General features: G+C 36.9%; 1 protein-coding gene across 1 annotated transcript in view; it reads right to left on the bottom strand.

The window, feature by feature from the left end:
- LOC134848084 (dynein axonemal heavy chain 10-like) overlaps nucleotides 1–18,014 on the bottom strand; it is a 62,826-nt gene that overhangs the window by 39,328 nt on the left and 5,484 nt on the right. The window contains exons 8-23 of the mRNA XM_063865428.1: nucleotides 17,149–17,325; nucleotides 16,600–16,849; nucleotides 16,072–16,286; nucleotides 15,156–15,410; nucleotides 14,637–14,888; nucleotides 11,418–11,533; nucleotides 9,143–9,356; nucleotides 7,351–7,605; nucleotides 6,899–7,143; nucleotides 6,468–6,601; nucleotides 5,779–5,912; nucleotides 4,259–4,515; nucleotides 3,861–4,017; nucleotides 3,390–3,575; nucleotides 1,040–1,210; nucleotides 521–754 (exon numbers count right to left, since the gene is read on the bottom strand). Coding sequence (XP_063721498.1) covers nucleotides 521–754; nucleotides 1,040–1,210; nucleotides 3,390–3,575; nucleotides 3,861–4,017; nucleotides 4,259–4,515; nucleotides 5,779–5,912; nucleotides 6,468–6,601; nucleotides 6,899–7,143; nucleotides 7,351–7,605; nucleotides 9,143–9,356; nucleotides 11,418–11,533; nucleotides 14,637–14,888; nucleotides 15,156–15,410; nucleotides 16,072–16,286; nucleotides 16,600–16,849; nucleotides 17,149–17,325 — 3,252 coding nt within the window. The remainder of the gene's footprint in view (nucleotides 1–520; nucleotides 755–1,039; nucleotides 1,211–3,389; nucleotides 3,576–3,860; nucleotides 4,018–4,258; nucleotides 4,516–5,778; nucleotides 5,913–6,467; nucleotides 6,602–6,898; nucleotides 7,144–7,350; nucleotides 7,606–9,142; nucleotides 9,357–11,417; nucleotides 11,534–14,636; nucleotides 14,889–15,155; nucleotides 15,411–16,071; nucleotides 16,287–16,599; nucleotides 16,850–17,148; nucleotides 17,326–18,014) is intronic.

Genomic DNA, 18,014 nt, shown 5'->3' with positions numbered 1-18,014 from the left:
AAGGCTATGCTGTTCAGGATAAATTCTTATTTATCTCAATCTATTTCTCGGTTCGTCCAAAACGTTCTGGTCTCTGAAAGGTAAATTACAATTCTTTCCTACAGCAAAAGAATACATATTTGTTAACTCCGCAATATGGTGGTGATGGTTTTCAACCAATCAGGGCTTTTTCAGGGGCTTTTATTTATGAAAGATTTTATAAAAGAATTTTGACAAAAGCAACTCTAAGTTCCTGATAGAAATGAACTGAACTTAAAAAGAAATCAAAGCTGAAATCGTGGCAAATTTAAGACTTTCTCCTGAAAAAAAGACAAAAAAATCACCAAGACCTATATAAGAGTATTCACTACGTTCATGACTCTTAATCAGAGAAAGTCATACAATTTGCTGATAAATTGTTTAATGGCCACTTATTCTTCCAAATTCGAAGAAAATTAAGTATCTTAATGATTTCTCAAATTAGAGTAACTTTCACCAAAACAAGTGACAAGAAAAACTGGGCAAAAAAGAATTCTTTAACCTTGATCATATGCTCTTGCACGCAGCTAGGATCGCTGCTTCCCAGAATAGACAGCAACTCGTCGTCCGATATGAAAAAGAACCTCGGGAAAGCGTTCCTCTTCGAGTCCAAGTAGTCATTCAAAGACTTCTGACACCTTTCCAGACCTTCACTCAGCATCTCCAGGTCTTGCAGACGATTGTCGGCATGACATGCGTCTTTGATCTTAGGATTGGCAACAGTGTCACTCATGATCTGAATCAAGAATAAATGTATCACTAAACGACTACGAAAGATTGGTAAAGATACTGAACTCAAACGAATCAAAAGACTGCATTTTCATATTCCGCCCGAGAAGGAAGCAAAAAATCCATCAAAAACATAATTCATTTAGAAGGTTTTTTTTGTATTTCGTGGCATAAATTTGATGTTTTGTTATTATTCAAATAGATCGCAACTCTTGAACTTTATTGAACAATATTTAGCTCAAACTTAATCTCTTTCTTGAGAAAACACGGCCCGAATTTGTTATTAACTGACCCCTTTGAATTTCCCATTGATGATGTCGAACTTCCTGGCCTCGTCTGGGAGTTGGGCGCGGATGTCTCCCCCGATGAAGATGCCCTCGAGGTACATCCACTTTCTCTGCACCACCAGCCATATCTCAATCACTTCCCCAATGTGAGATAAACTCTTCTCCCAGTTTTGCACCTAGAAGGATCAAGGCTCAAAGTAAAATTTGCTATTTCAAAACGTATGACAAAACAAAGCCAACAGATAGTTGGAAAAAAACCGATGAACGCAAAAAACAACAAAAAAAGTTGACTTGATTTGTTTAAGTTTTCAAGTTTCATAGAAAAAAAATTACCTTAAAGAGCTTTGAATTTCAAGATTATTCTATGATAATAAATTTATTATTAACACTTTCTTATAAAAACTTGATTTCTAAGACGAACTATTTTGCCCAGTACATTATGCTAAAATTAAAATATCGGCAGAATATATTTGTTCACAAACTGCATGTTAATTAACAGTTTTTTAACGTGAAAAAAACTCGAATTTTTCAACTTTTCAACTTCTATCAAATTATTTAGATAAACTAACCGTTTACTGCAAAAATCAGCCAAATTTGTCATTTTTTAAAATTCAATTCGGCTTAACTTTGGATAGCGTGCAGTTCATTTTCTTTTTTTTTTCGAATTTCGAAGAAGTGAGAAATATATATGCTTGAGGTGGTTTTTTCTTAAATTCAAAGATATTTCACAATGTGGAGAGCGCTTCTGGAACCTCAAGATTACCAAGCGGTTATGCTTGCAGTAGCCGCAGTAGCCTATGAGCGATTAGAGCCGGCGCATTTAATTACTTAATAAATAATACGCGAATTATCCATGAAACATATATACATGTGAATTATCCATAATAATTGTTCTCACTCATAATTATTCCATATTGTATTGAGGCAAACTAAATTTTCATACTAATTACGTATACGACTAGAATTTTAGCACTTAATATTTCAACTTTAATATATCTTCGCAGTCCAAATTTTATAGTTTATAGTTTAGAGACCAGTTCAGGGGCAGTCGGAATATTTAGGGCTTTGTCCTGGATACACGAGCGGTCTTAACTTTTTGACTTTCGAAGAAAGTGCGGAACATTTATGCTTGGGGTGGCTTTTTGATTCGCTCAAATTTCGGCAATCAAAATAATAGAATTTAAAACTTTTTTTATAACCCCATTGAAGGTTATTTTTTGTACAATTTTAGAGGTTTGAAAAGTGCCAAAATGGCCAGGCCGGTGACTAATTAATGGGCGGTTCGAAGATTATATTTATGATGCTGAAAAGCTAACGCGAACTATTCATGCATGGCGAATTATCCCTGTTCCAAATTGAATTGAGGCAAGCTAGTCGGTCGTATTGTCCCAAATTTTTACACTTGATTTTTGATTATGTTCAAAATTTTAAGTTTTTTTTTCACACAGACGCAAACACTGGCAAGAACACAAAAAAAAACAGCTTTATAAAGTACAAAAAAAGTATAAATAAGCCTCGAACTAGCAAAAATTCTGCCACGTCTGATATTCCACCCTTCGCCCTCGAGATTAAGATTCACTCACACTAACCAATCAGCCACGGAAGCTTATTAGTAAACAGAAGATTAAAAACTATCCACATTGAAGTAGAGAACAGATGCTATGCAATTTCCAATGCTACAGTGAAATTTCCAAATAAGTGAACATTTTTAATGAACACTTTTATTTGCGAGTTAGGTCAGAAAAAAAATAAGGTTCATAGTAACACACTAAGTTCGCGCTTATGTAAATATTTTCTTCACAAAAACTATTTGATACCAATTAAGCGGACGTCGGAATGTTCCGGGCTTTGCCTTGATATACAAGCAGTCTTGTTTGTGTTTTCCTTCGGTTATGTTCACTGTGATCCCCAGGGTAGCTTGCACTTAGATACAGATTATTAGGGTTCATATACAAAGCATTGTAGCTGGTAAAATACTGAAACAATTTGCCTCGTTTTGATTACAATTGGCAACTTTGAAACCTCTATAACATCCTGAAAAATACTCTCAAAAATTATTTAACTTTGAGCTCAAGGCACTGCATCTTTCCGCCAAAACCAAAAAACTATTTGCTTTAAACTGAAATCCAATCCGATCACAAATATTCTGTCACTTTCTTCAAATTTTGGAAACAAAAAACAATACGACCTAAATACGAGCTCACTTCGCTCATTAACTCTTAGAACTCTAATCACAACAGGCCTATTTTCCGCATTTACCGTGTCTTTGAATGAACAAAGAATTCATTCTTTCATACTGCGCTTCGACTTATTTGATGACAATCAGCCACGTATCTGAGCAAATCTAGTGCCCACCTGTGTTAGAAATGGGCCGATGAACCTGGAAGCGGACATGCTCTGTAGATTCATAGCATTGTCGTCTAGAATCTGGAGGATCTCGTCACATGGTCCCAAAATGGACCCTCTTTCCACTGTTCCCTTCATGTACTTAATGATGGTGAACTTCATGCCCTCCCACGTCTCAACAACTTCTTTCACACCCTACAGAAAGAATTCATATGTCGTTTTTTAGGTAAGAGCTTGTAGGAAAGTAAATCAAACTATAACGAGTTTCTTGGTTAGTCATCATTTTTAGTCACGTTTTTAGTAATCAATTTTCACCAATACTAATTCAAACTGTTTAGAATTTGTTTACAATTTTTATTGAACATGTCTTGAAAGGAACAGTCAGTTTTTGATGTGATAAAAAATGTCGCCTAAAATGTCGCCCACAAAAATATGAAAATCAAGGAAACACTTTTCACGAAACTGCATTTTGTGCGTTACCTTTTCGATGCTGAGTTCCTTCATAGCCATGCCCACAATGTCTCCTATGGTCTCCGTGTAGTTGTGCAGCTCCATCGCAAACAGGTTCTGAAGAGTGAAAGTGTCCGGGTTCATGTCGAACTTCTTGCCCGTCTTGTCCATCAAATCTTTCCAATGTCTAAAAATAACAAATCCAATATCGGAATCTGTTCTAAATTGCCTTTATCTAGAATTTTGGCAAGCGAACTTCAAAAACCCCTAGGCATATAATTTCGATAATTTGAATCCCCCTATAAAAATCCAAGTTCCACCACTCCGCTGATTTTATTTGCTTGACTGATTCAGTAGGTCAATCCAACGAAACAGGCTGTCAAACAAGAGGCCGATGAAGCTCATTTAAACATGCAATCACTATGTACCTCTCTCTCAAGGCTTCGTTCTTCAAGTCGGCGAACAGTGGAATGGAGTCCTTGAATTCTTTCATCTTTCCCTCGACTGTAGCCGCCACTGCCAACCCTTTCACGTCCCTCGGGAGTCTCTTCAGCTCCCGGATGAAGTCCTCGATGCCCTTCTGCAGCTGCTCAATGTTCAGATTCACCCACAGAGTCTGAGCCCACTCCTCTCTCGCTACCTTCTGGTTCTTGAAGATCTGGTAGATCTGCTGCATGCCTTTCATCTGACAACAGTCATAATCAATTAATACAAGGATAGCTAAAAAGCATTTTCATGTTTTTTTTTTCAATATTAACGATGGTTTTTGTAAGTCGCGTTATAAAAGGATTTGACATAAAAACATAGAATTTGGGCATCTTCGACAATTACAGTAAAGCAAATCCGGAAACGGTTTTAGTCGAAAAATGACAAAAAAAATAAAAAGTTTTCTATATTTTTTTGCCCATACTTTTTTTAAATTACGGTGTTTTTCATTCCCAAAATAGCCCGAAAATACTTTGGAAAATAATTTTACTGGAGTTAAACTCAAATTTCATGACATTTTTCTATAATAAGCCTACTCGCTCGCTTTACTCGCTCGAAATTAGATCAACTCAAAAACTTCAAATCGGTTTTTCTCGATGCTGGTGCATTTTTTGATAACTTTTTAACATCGTTTAAATCAAGGCTGATAGGGCTATAATATGATAAATCATTCAACCCATAACTATGATTATGTGAGGAAAATTCTTTTAAATGAATAACTAAATAAGCCTGCTCGATTTTTCGAACAAAGGTTACACACATTTTGGTATTTTTTTAATAGTTTAGCCATCTGGTGTTTTTGTTCCCGTACATTATTTTTAATTTGATTGACCAGATCTGATCCTCAACTTCAAAGTTCATCAAACTATATGACACAAAATAGTACGGCTCTACTGTACTGTAAATTTACACAACCAACAGACAGTTGGAAGAGTCAAATTTCAAATTTGAAAAAAAAATGCCCTCATTGAATTTTAAGATTTAAAGAACAGTTCATGATTGACACTTTTTCGATGAAACTAACCCAATTTCAGAAAACTGGATCAATAAGTAAATTTTTTCTTCTGCTGGGAAATCTGTAATTTAAATTTTACTTTCGAAACTAGAAATCGTTCACAATTTTCGTGCCATTTCCACGTTCGTTTGGAGAGTGCAATTTACCTAAATTTCAGCGGATGAAATCAAATTTAACTCAAAAAGCGCATGTATACCTAAGTGCATTCATAAATGCATAAATATGTATGAATGCACATCTGCAGTTATTGAAGCATTTTAAGACTTTTTCCGAAAAAGAAAACACAAAAAAATCACCAAGACCTTTATATGAGTCATCACTACGTTCATCGACTCTTGAAAAGCTTTAAGAGTGTAGTTAAAACTTTAAATAAGACGATTCAATTCGACTTTCAAACTGCATCAAAACGCAGGTTAACTGCCCCAAATTGTCAAACAAGTTGCTTACCTGTTTCTGCACTTCCAGCATTTGAGGGTAGGCGGTGATGGGCAGATCAAACAACTTCTCCGCATTCGCCAGCTCCTGTCGCTCCGCGTCGAACTCTTCCAACTCTTTCTGATAAGTTCCAAGAAGTTGCAGACCTAAAATAAACAGTAAATAACTTTTTAAAGTGAGCAACCACGGGATTCTATTTACAGCACGGGTCAATGTAATTGCCTTTGTTCTATAATTTTTCGGTCCGATCTATTGAACAGTTTTTAACGTGTGGTTTGGTTAGGGAAATTTGAATAATACTTGCTCGAATATCATACGAATTCATATAATACGAATTTGCAAACGAGAGGTAATATTGAAGATTTAAATGCAACGAGAGGAATTGAGTCTCCGAAGAGCTGCAGTTTGTAATAAGTGTAAAGTTGACCCAAATGTTGTTAGAATAAAGCACAACATTGAGCTCTACTGGTTGATTCTTTCCGTAATATCTTGAGGACCGATCTGAAGTTTGAGAACCAATCAGTTTGAGGACCAATTATTGAGATGATTCATCCTCATCGCGCGAAAGAGAGAGGGGGGCTGATATTTTCAAATGAACTACTGCATCTATTGCCGAAACTGCTCTGACGAAATAATACACCACATCGAGCATACATATTTCGTGACTCCCTCGGAGATATTGAGCAAAATACTTATGCTACCTTTGTCCAGGTCGTTTCCGACGGCGCCGGGTCCCTCTAGCTGGAACCTCTGCTGAAAGTCTGCCAGCTTCTGTCCGAACTTCTCAATGTCCTGCTGGGTGATCTGCGTGAACTTCCTCTTCGTCGGAACCAGTCTGAAAAAGTGAAAATGAGTTTTAAAAAATGACTGCAGGTCTAAAACCTGATAAGTTCTTATTATTTTTTCTCAAAGCAACTGTAGTTTCCAACTAGAAACTCACTTCGTACTTAAAGCTAAAGCATCCAAAGTAAAGCAATTAAGTTTCTGAAAGAAGAAACTCGTTTCAGACGCCATTCATTTTACCGGTATAACACTTCTAATTAATGAAAGCAAATACATGCAAAGAATTTTCAACTTCGCAACAAAAAGCAAAACTTGAGACAATAATCATGGCAAACGTTCAGAAACTAACCTGGCATCGATTCTTTTTCCCTCCATCTGCAGTTCCTCCCATTGGTCTCTGATGCTTCTCTGCAAAATCATTTCATCCTGGGGCACTTCTATCTTATACATGTCCAGGGTCCTGTACGCCTCTTGGATGTCGCCGATCTTCATCTCTACATCCAGTGAGATGTCTTTGATCTTGCCGATAGTGGCCAAAACAAATTTCAAATCCTCAAGCTCATTTGGAGACTTCTTGAGGTCCATGTCCAGTTGCTGCAAAGCATAAACAATTCAATAAATTTCCTAAGTGATTCCTTTATAGATCAAATTCAATCCAATAGAACCAAAAAAAAAGTTAATTTGGTTTTGGGGTTCTAAATAAAATTCTGGGAGCCGTACTTCGTTTAATATCGAGTAATGGCAGCGATGTTTTATGTCTAGTTTAAGCATCAACCGACGGTAAGCAAAATGTAGTCTCACATCCAAATCTGCCTTCAATTCATCCATCTGCGTCTTGCACTGTTCATGCAGCAGACCCCCCAGGTCATTGATCCAACTCTTGGCGTAGTCCTGCAGGGCAAACACGAGGGGTTCCAGGTTCAACTTGAGACTGTGGATGAACTTGAACTTGATCTTGGAGTCTATTTCCTTGTCCAGATTGACGTACTTTTGCAGGTTCTCGTCAAACATCAGAGTGGTCAGCTTCTTGGACTGCAGACGCTCCAGCTGCGATTGCTAAAACAAATTACGAAAATTGTAAATATTCGGTCATTTTTTTAAGAAACAGATTTTTTCAGGTTTCTTTTCAACAAGTTCAACGGGCTTCAATGTGATGTCACATTTGAGCCTCTACGAGCTTTCTTTGAGGCAACTAAAATTGTTTGAAAATATATCCTTTCTACGGCATAGTTCCTTCTCACTCTACAAGAATAGTAGGAAAAATGAACATCAGAACATTTTATAATTCTTATTGATTCTTCTAAAATGATCTCTTCCACTCAAAAGCCTAGACCAGCCTCTGATTTAGGAAGTAGCTATGAAACTTTCAGACTCATTTATTAAGGAAGTAGCTTTGAAACTTTCAACCATATTTATTAGCTGAATGCCCTGTTTTAGTTGTATATCAAAATTGTTATGAATGAACAACAACACTGCTCATATCAAGGCGAAGCCTTGAATGTTCCGACTACTTTTTTAGGTTGATGGAGCAGCGTTTGCCTACAAAAATTGATGAACTAAAAAAAATGAAAAAAAAAATTAAAAAAATGTTGAGATTTTTTTTATCATCCCCCACACGCCATATTAAATATGAAGTGATCAATTTCGCTCCTATTAACGTATCAATTATGACCAATAGCCTTCAACCAATTTGGAATATTTCTATAACTGATTAAATCTCCGCTTACGCGTTAATAGCGCGAAATATATTGCGTTAATTGTCCAAAATTAGCAATCTTTAAACCCCCACAACTTTACAAAAAATAATCACAGGTGAAATATCTGTTTTAATTTGAGCTCAGGGCAACAATACTTTTTTGACTGATTTTAAAACATCTCTCAAAACGGCTAGTGAAAAAGTCGAAATTAGTGTGGGTAAAGTAAAACACCCTGAGCACAATTATTCCGCCATTTTCTCCGAAAGTCGAAACAATAAATTCGTTTTCAAGAAGGGCGACGACTCGATTATTATTTACATAATTCATAACAATGAAAAACGTATCTTGGAAGAACGCCAAAAAGGCCAGTTAGCTGCCTATCGAGTGGTGTCTTCATGAGCAACAACAAAGGACACTATTGAATTTTCCGACTACCAAAAAACTTATAGATCCCGTATGTGCATAATTGAATTTGGTTGACCGTTTTAACAATTCAATAAGTTTTCAATTAATTTTTTGTCTAATGCATGGAAAAGATTAATTATTGAATAAACGTCATTTTTGAATTTTTTCTTGTTGTGACTCGTCATTTTTTCTGTGTTTCGTAACGTGAAATTACGATTGTCATTTGTTAAATGCGTCAAGAATGAGAAAGTATGGGTGGTGCCTCCTTACGTATTTAGACAATAACTTCAACAATTCATAAATATGCAACTCCCAGACGTAACAAAACTTAAATTTGTCTTTTAGTTTTCGGAGACTGTCTGTTTTTTTGCAAATAGAAGCAATTCCGAAGTATCAGTTTTAGTTGTTTTTCAATTCTCACTAATTCGGTTTTAGTAGCAGTTCCATATACCAGTACAGCATATTGAATGTAAGTTTGCAGAATAACTCACTCTGTCTCCTTTGTATAGCAGCTTGTACTTCTTCCAAGGCGTGAGGTATTTCTGGGCAGATGAGAATATCTTCTGGAAGCAACTCTGCACCTCATTCGCCATCTCCATGATCTCGGGGTTGAAGGCCACGTCATTGTAGAAGGAGATAATCACAGGCTCATCCTCCCCTTCCACGTTTTGAGGGGGGCACTCGAGACACGATCCACGCATCCATCTAAAACAAAACTTTTTTTAGACCTTACATTGAAAAAGTTTCTAAATGTTCATGTAAAAATTTTCTATTCATGTTAATTAAAAGTTAAAATCTTGAAAACAATAGTAAATGAAATTTATCTCAGAACATGTAGAACTCGTGAAAGCTTTTTAATGGCGGACGCATGTAAAAGATAACTTAAGAGGGCGTACTGAAAGATAACTAAATACATATCAGCACCAAGTATTCGACTATTATTACGTATCAGAGCCAGAAATGTTTCTAAACCCAAAAATAACCTCAATGCCTTATGGCTTCAAATACAGAAAGTAAATTTTGGGTCAAACTTTATACTTAAAGATGAAGCAGAGCTTCATATTACTTGCGAATCAGGCTAACAATGAACGCCAAAAACTACCCTATTTCAGAAAAAAGTAAGTCCAAACAACTCATGCAAACAATAACGTAAAACAATTTTTACCCAGAAGCCAAGCAACGCTCCGCACCACTTGCGATACAACACAAACTTAGTACTCGAATTTCTCTTTAAATTAATCTACCAAAAATGTCTTTGTCTTGGTTTAGTCTTAAATAAAGTTCCTTTTATGAAAAATGTGCCAAGTGGAACAAAACTGACAGAGTGGTAGCAAGGCTGAAAATTGCTGAGGAGACACACATTGGGCAGAGCAGACACACATTGGGCAGAGCAATTGTAAAAAATAAGGAAAACAAAAAAACTTGAATCATTCCAAAGCGTAAAAAATTTAGACTTGCAATTTTTTTTAAATGATTCCGAGCGCTCTTCTAGTTTAATTTTGGGCATAGCCGATCATGCAGGGAGCTTGCCCCTATCTTTTTTATCCATTGAATCTAATATCTGAGATTTGTGAGGGTGGTTTATGAGAAAACTAAGTATTCAAAAAACATGGGTGAAATAATCCCCCACAGACTTTTTCGAAGGCTGTACACAGTGAGGTGAAATAGATAAAGACTAGGGGTTTATGAAGGCGCATGGCGACTTTTCCAAGGATACCCGTTTGGTGAAAATCGGAAAAGTAGTTTTTGAAACAACAACAAATTTGCAAATAGTGAAAAAATTTGCAAATAGTGAAAAATGACTCAAAAATCAATTCCATAAAAAAAATACCTGGGCTCGACATTTGAATTAGAAATTACCAATAATAAATTGATCTTTTAGAAAACTTTTCAGAAGTTTCAAGTCCCCTCCCCCAAACTACAACATGCAACTTTCGCAACCACCTTGATACATGCTTACAGCACATAAAAAATTGGTGACGAAAAAAACTTGAGCAGACCAATTAAAGTCTGACAATAAGATACATACTGAAAAATCAAGGCCCTGCCGGGACTCGAACCCGAAACCTTAGGGTGCAAAGTCAACAACGTTAATCCATGTCAAATGGGAAGGAAGGTGGAAATTGTTAAGGTTGAATAAGAAAGCAAGTGCAATTTCTTGTAAGAAAAGTTGTTTACGGAAAAAATTCTACTTCCCGAGTACAAGACACTTGCTCTCGCAGGTGTAATTATTTTGGGAATTATTTTGCAAAAGACTAAAAATCGCTGGAAACGTTTGCGAGTGTCCTAATAAACCTAACTAGAAAGGGGCGGATCTAAGATTTTTTCGAGTGGGAGAGCAGACTTTGGAGAAAATTTTAAGTTAAACTTGTTTTAGGTCGAACAAATTGATTTTCCGAGCGCTCCCAGAACATTTTAGGGCGTTATTTGGACAAACAAATTTTCGCCGGAGGCAATTTTTTGAAGAAAAAACAGCCGTTTATGGGCACTTTTAGGAAAATGCTGACCAAAAATTGCGTTTTTTTGGCGCGCGCTCCCCGTCAAAGTTCAAATTTTTTGGTGCCCAGGGGCCTTTAGAAAAATTTTAGGGTTGGACGGCCGAATAGGAATGACATAAAATAATACCAAACGGGGAACTTTTGGTTGGTGAGGGGGTCGAATCCCTGAGGGAGAAGGTGGCGGAACCCTTAAATCCGCCCCAAAAGACAGGCCATTTTTTGTTAAAAAGGGTTAATACTTAAGAAAATAATTAGTTTTTTGTCTTACCTGACGAATTGTTTCGCGACGTCGAGGCAGTCACGCATGTTGTTTTGTACTTGTTTGATTGCTTCATTTTGGGTAGGACTGAGAACCAGCTCAGGCAACACAAGAGTAGCGTCCACCTATGATTTATCAACCATTTAAAAAACTAAATCAATCAGAAACTTGAGTAGTTATACAACAAAAATTTTCTTTCAGCAGTTTTTAGCACCAATACTTTGATTGAGTTTTACACAAATTGGGCGCTGCTTTGAGAGAGAAACTCCTAATCATAATAGCTAAAAACTCGAACCCTATTCGAATCCCAATTTAATTTACAGAATCTGATTATTAGAGAACAAAGCTCATTGTATAAGAGCGAAATGGAACTTACGCGGTCAGCTGGATGAATTCTTTATTTAAATGCGCTAACTGGAAAACTTTTAAATATCTTCAACAATTTGAAAAGCCATCAACATCGTTTTCACCCAGAAAAGTAGCTGTTTGAAACGAATTTGGCTGTTCGGATTAACGAATTTTTCTGTAAACTTTGAAGGAAGAAAAAGCTGCTCAAATTTTTTACACAAATGCGAAGCTGACCTTTGCACCACTTGCAATACAAAATGAAAAGCGGATAATCAAAAGATAATCTGTCTCAAACGGAAAGTGAAAAAATCGAAGGCTACAGCAAAAATGAAGAAATTTTTTTGCAACTGTTGAAAAAATTCAATTACCAAAAACATAGGGAGGATTTGAGATGCATTACCTCCATTCATTTTTTTCTCAAAACCAATAGATGGAACCGATAAGAAAAAAATGTAGGTCGAATCATCGAGATCCAAAAGCTACTAAATTTGCCGAAACACTTTTCTTAAAATTTTGCCACCAACCAACTTGCATATCCCGCAGGAGCAATTGTGCATAAGAAAAACCCCTATCCATTATTTGCTATAAATTATTTAAAAAAAACGAAAAATTGAAGAAAAAAAAAAGCAAAAAAAAACATGAATGCAAAAATTTAAATCCATTTCCATAAAAAAGAACTTGTAGAAAAGTAAATTAAACTCTCTAAGCTTATAAAAATATTCCCATTGCAACAAACTTATCGAATGTGAAGTTGATGTGCAACGTTATGAGAGCAGTATCACAACAAAAAAGGATAAAAAAAAAGAGACTAAAAAACACGAGAATGCATTTAGCTTTACAAACTTCAGCCAGAAAAAAAACACTCCCAAATCACGTGCTACACTCGCCACACACTTCGTAAGAAAAATATTCAAGCCAAAATTGCAAAAAAAATCTGGAAATTAAAGTTTTTTTCCGAAAAAATTTAGACGTTAAACTAATCCGCTATGACATCAACTTGAACCTATTCAACGAAAATTGCTATCCTAAAACACAGCAAACAATTTAAAACTAAAACTAATTCCACGCAATTATAGATCTAAACACCATCAGAAAACAAGCAGCCAAAAAACTAAAAAATTTGAAGCAATTTTTTTTCCAATTTAAAAATGCTGTTTGGAGACACGACTAAAAACTCACTAGTTGAAAAGCAAAGATGCGGCCAAAAACTACGAGGAAAAGTTTTTTGCCTCCCTTCGTGACTTCATGGATTGTAATATTATGGCCAATCCTGACATTAGATCATAGGCTTCAGATTTGAATCCTGACATTAGATCATAGGCTTCAGATTTGAAGCCACACAAATGAAGAACAACGACTGAACCAAAACCAAATGAAACTTAAAGCAGTTTATTTTCCTTTCCGAAATTTCAAAAAACTTTTCTTTTCTGACAAAAAATTTTGGCGTACATGAAAACCAGGCGACCATGAACTAAATTTAACCACTGGAAAAAAAAGAAAAAACTACCTGAAACATATTTCAAAAAGTTATAGAAATAAAACACCCGGTAAGCAAGCCGACAAAAATTCGGAAGAAATCAAAAAAAGTCGACAAAAAAATCAAAATATATCTGAAAATTTTTAAAGATGTAGACCGACTATTACTTCAGCGCCTGATTAACTATAACTGTCAAATGTACAACTTGGTTGGACATAGAGATCTTGACACTGGAGATCCAATCCTGTGAACAAAGTTATTTACGGGAAAAAGACAAGATCATCAAATAGTCAGTTTCTCTAAATTGATATTGGGTTCGAAAATCATCGAGATAATTAATATACTAATGGATTTCTGGTGTACTTTTAAGCAACTTTTATGATGTCCAGTTTTTGACTCAAACCAGCCCAATTCCTGTAAAACACAATCATAATACAGTAGCTCGAAAACTGCTGCACAAAAAATTTCGTTTTTTTTTGATTGAGACGGTATGCCGTCACAATTCACCGTCTTGACTGCAAATCACGCGCACTTGTACTAAAATGTACCCCTGACAATATTTGACATGTAGGTCACAAATTGCTAAGTATTTTTAGTATTTTTCACCTGATCGAATCAAAGGGGGCGTCCAAGAATGCTGAAGTACAAGAAAGCCGAAAACAAAAAACTGTTTCAGATTGCCGGAAGTGAACCGTTTCAGGAATATTTTATCTTCTCATTTTTATAATTGATTTGACTATGGGGTTGCTTGCGATTCGGAACAAAAAGGGGGGAGACAACGATGTTAATCACTGTTTACTAGCAGAAGTTTTGACTGATGCCAAAGTAATTACACATGTTTTCTCGCTTTCTCTTGTTAGTGGCTCAGTTTTTAAAGCGTTGTCTTGTGAACCTTTTTTTGGAAATTTCGACAGTGGAATCTTTTTCAATTTTTTTTGCACTGACCTTCGGCCGTCTTGTACTAAACCCATTATAGAAAAAACTATCTTTCTTCTCAAGAATCATTTATCCACGGGGGATAGGACCAACACAAGAGCTGTACAGCTCATCACGGCGAACCGCTGTTGCGCCCGCTGTTTAAGAACTATATGCAATTTTTTTTTGGTTATTTTTCTGGGCTGGGTAATGTTGCCTCACCCTCAAGCAACAAGCACGGATCATGGTGGGCCTCGAACATCCGACCTTTCGATTGAGAGGCGGAGACGTAACCACTTCACCACCGCTCCCTTTTTTTTTTCTTAATAATTTTTTATGTTTTCAAAAGTTTCGAACACAGTTTATCAAGAGCTCCCAACTAACGTACATCAAAGGTACAATTACAATGCGAGAAACTATTTTATGGATACCATTTGAAATCAAAAAAATACTTCAACTATCGCAATAACGCAATGATAACTCCTCACCTGGAAAAGGGGACTATTTCCCATCACATGTTTAGTGAACTTCCTGAGATTGTTGACGACCATTTTGGTTACAGCGTTGAACACTTTGCGTTCCCAATAGGCATAGTAGGCCTGCAGTCGGGGTGCTTTACCCGTATTGGTGTGAACAACCAGACCCTCCATTTTAGTCAGCAGGGGACCAATGGCTCTGTACTTGCGAACCAGTACCTCCACGTCCTTCGAGCGCTCATTCTCAATGTGGTCGAAGAAATCCTAGATTTGAATCGAACTTTCAACATTATTCGTAAAATTAAACATAACACTCAATTTTTAAGAGGGCATTTACACAGCGAACAAACCAAAAAACAATCACAAAAGAATGATTTAATCTCTTGAACTCATATTAACATACGAAATAGCGCCATTCATTTTTTACTGTTATGTTAAGATGCAAGCGAAACAGAGGTTTTTGCTTTTTTTCGCAATAACAATCATTCAGTACAGAAAATTTTGTGAATTAGTTAGTGAAACGCAAGTAACCTTAACAAAAGGAAGCTGTCCTTGAAATCCAGGAGGGGGAACTTTGAATAGGTTTGCTGCCTCTATGATGTGCAGTCTGGACTCTACATCACTGGAGTTCTTCTGAATCTGGTTGACGAGTGACTCGAACTTGCCAATTTGGGAGGTGCATTTCTGGATGAAGTCACTAATACCGAGGGAGTTCCAGTTGAGACGCACCACTCCTGGCTTCAGGATTCTCTTTAGCTCCTTCAGATGTTCAGACAACAGTTGAGTCTAGAATTGACAAAAAAAAGTCTACTCATGGTAAGGAACCAATCAGTTTTTTTTGCATGATGTGAAGTTGAATTCTTTGTGGTAATTGGAATATAAAGCTCCCCATGTAAAGCACTTTTATTAATAGAGCGTGTACAGAATCAAACAGAAGGTCGAACTGTGTTTACCGTTCGGAACGGATCGTATTGCTATCCCCCCTCCACAATCGCAAAAGGTGAAGGGGAGTTCGCTACACAAATGTTTTAACCTTTTGATTTACAGGGTCCAAAATTTGCATATGCTAAAGCTTAATTTAGTTCGTTGTGGGTGATTGATAATTGATAATATCTTTTTGGAACAGATGCTGCTTCTTTTAGAACTTAATGCAATTGTTTTCTAGCCGACACTTCAAGTGCCCTCGCTGAAAAGGAATGTCACTTTTCATTTTTACAAGGCGACAATTGAATGAGTCGAAAAACGACACTACTCGTACCAGAGCACAAAACTTTAGGTTCAGAAGGTGTCCTTTGACTTGTATTTTGATGATCTTGGACTAATGTATGCGCGAGTTTTTTGAATTTTTGTCAGCGTCTCAAAATCATTCCAACTTAAATTGAGGCAAGCTAATTGTTCATATTAGTTCCCTATATGACTCACAGTAGCTTTCTACACAAGTGGTTACCTCTGCGTCATTGAGAGAGGACACCGCGGCGTGGTATCTCTTGAGCATGTTGTTGAGTTTGTCCACGTACTTGATGTACTTCTCTTCCTGCAGGGCCACGTTGCGCCCTATCTCCGGCACCTGGAACCCCAGACTCTCCATGTACTTCGTCTCCGCTATCATCTCCCCCAGCTCGTCCGCAAAGTCCACCACATACTGCACTTTGTGTCTGTCTTCTATCAACGAAAAAAAAACTTCCTACGTAGGTCAGAGCAATCCGATCGTCTTGCAATAATTGAAGAGGTAAAACTGAAGACGGTGATAACAAAAAATGAGAAAAGGCAATGACGTAACCACAGTCGATCTTTTCGTTAAAATTAAATGAAAATAGTTTTATTCTCCAATAACCAAAAATTATGCGCAGAATAGAAACAAGCATAGCTGCAGAAAGTATTCCATAGTTTTTTGGATCTCGCGAAAAAAAATCAATTTTCAACAAAAAAAGACCGTCTCTAAGCAGGGTATGAGAAAATGAGCTTTAGAGGTTACCATCGCTCGTTTGTTCCAGCATCGCATCACCAGCGCCCGCGCCCAATTGGGTCCTATTAAGGGTATGGGTCATCGTGGTGTTGTTATGACCAGGCGCCTTGAGAGCGTGTGCTTCGAGGAGTGGCATCTTGAGCAGGTTCCTTTTGAGAAAAGATGGCAGGTGCTGCTCCACTTGTTCCACCCACTCTTTACTCTTCTTGTCTTCGTACTCTTTCATCTGTCTCGCCACTGCCAGGTACTTCTCACGAGCCTGGAACATAAATCAGTTTTTAAAATATCTTTTCCTACAATTTGATTTCCCAAACCCTTAATAATGAATCCTTACATAAACAGTTTCTAAGAAGACGTCAAGCAAGAAGCTAGCCATTTTCGTGGCATTTTCAAAACGCCAATTGATATTGCATTAATTTTGTTTTTCAGATGGCTGCAATAAAATTTTTATTATCATTTTATGTTTATGATAATTGAAATTTAAATTCAACATGTTTCAATTTCAATTGAACGGAATTCAAAACTCAATTTCAAAATGAGCGAAAAATGACCACACACCTGTTTTCCCATTTCAGTGTTCATCATGTCGTGTTCAGTCTGGAATCGGATGATGGTGTGTTTGATGCGGTGGAACAGACTCCTCTCCCAGGCAATCGCACCTGCTACGGGGGGCTGACATTTGTTCACCGGAGGATCACTCTTCTGTTCCTGGAACATCTTGTCCATCGTCTCCACCTAGTGTGCAACACCGAAAACTTGTATGAATATCACGTGATCAAACTCCTAAAAGCCGAGAAGAATTGTGGACCGTTAGAAAAGCTCAGCAACCGTAAGCAATTCAATATCGACTAATATCTTTTTCTTAGATTGTCCGAATTGATTTTTGTGTAAAAGTATTTAGTGTAATCGGCACTTTTCCCCCCCCCCCCCTCCCCACCTCACACGACCATCAATTTTATGGTGTAACGAGTGGTTTTACAAGGTTAATTATGAAGACCAAATATGTTTGGCACAGCTTAATTAGTCCGCACGTCAATTTTCATAACGATCGAACAATATGAACAGTAACTCAACTAGTTAAAAATTTCAGGTGGGGGAAAAGGAAAAAGAGCCGTGAAATCATAAAGAAACTCAGCACGGGAAGAATCGTTTGAACTTCACAGCACCAAGAACCCCGAGCCAATTTTTCTCTATCAAAACCAAAGGGTCAAAATTGATTTTCTCGTATCAAAATTGGTCACCACTTGTCTATTTTGTTAATGGGGTCTGTCGAAAGTGCCAAATAATCAAGAAAACGTGTCGAATGAGCCGAAGTTTCGCTGAAAAAGAGACAATGAGCCCAATTTCTACCAATTTTTTCTCAAGTTTTGGTGCTAAACTTCTTGGCGTAGAGACTGAATAGCTTAATTTACTATATGGAGCTA

Source organism: Symsagittifera roscoffensis, chromosome 1, assembly GCF_963678635.1.
Source record: "Symsagittifera roscoffensis chromosome 1, txSymRosc1.1, whole genome shotgun sequence".
Lineage (NCBI taxonomy): Eukaryota > Metazoa > Xenacoelomorpha > Acoela > Convolutidae > Symsagittifera > Symsagittifera roscoffensis.
The sequence above is the reverse complement of the archived record's forward strand: the minus strand, read 5'-3'. Positions and strand labels throughout refer to the sequence as shown.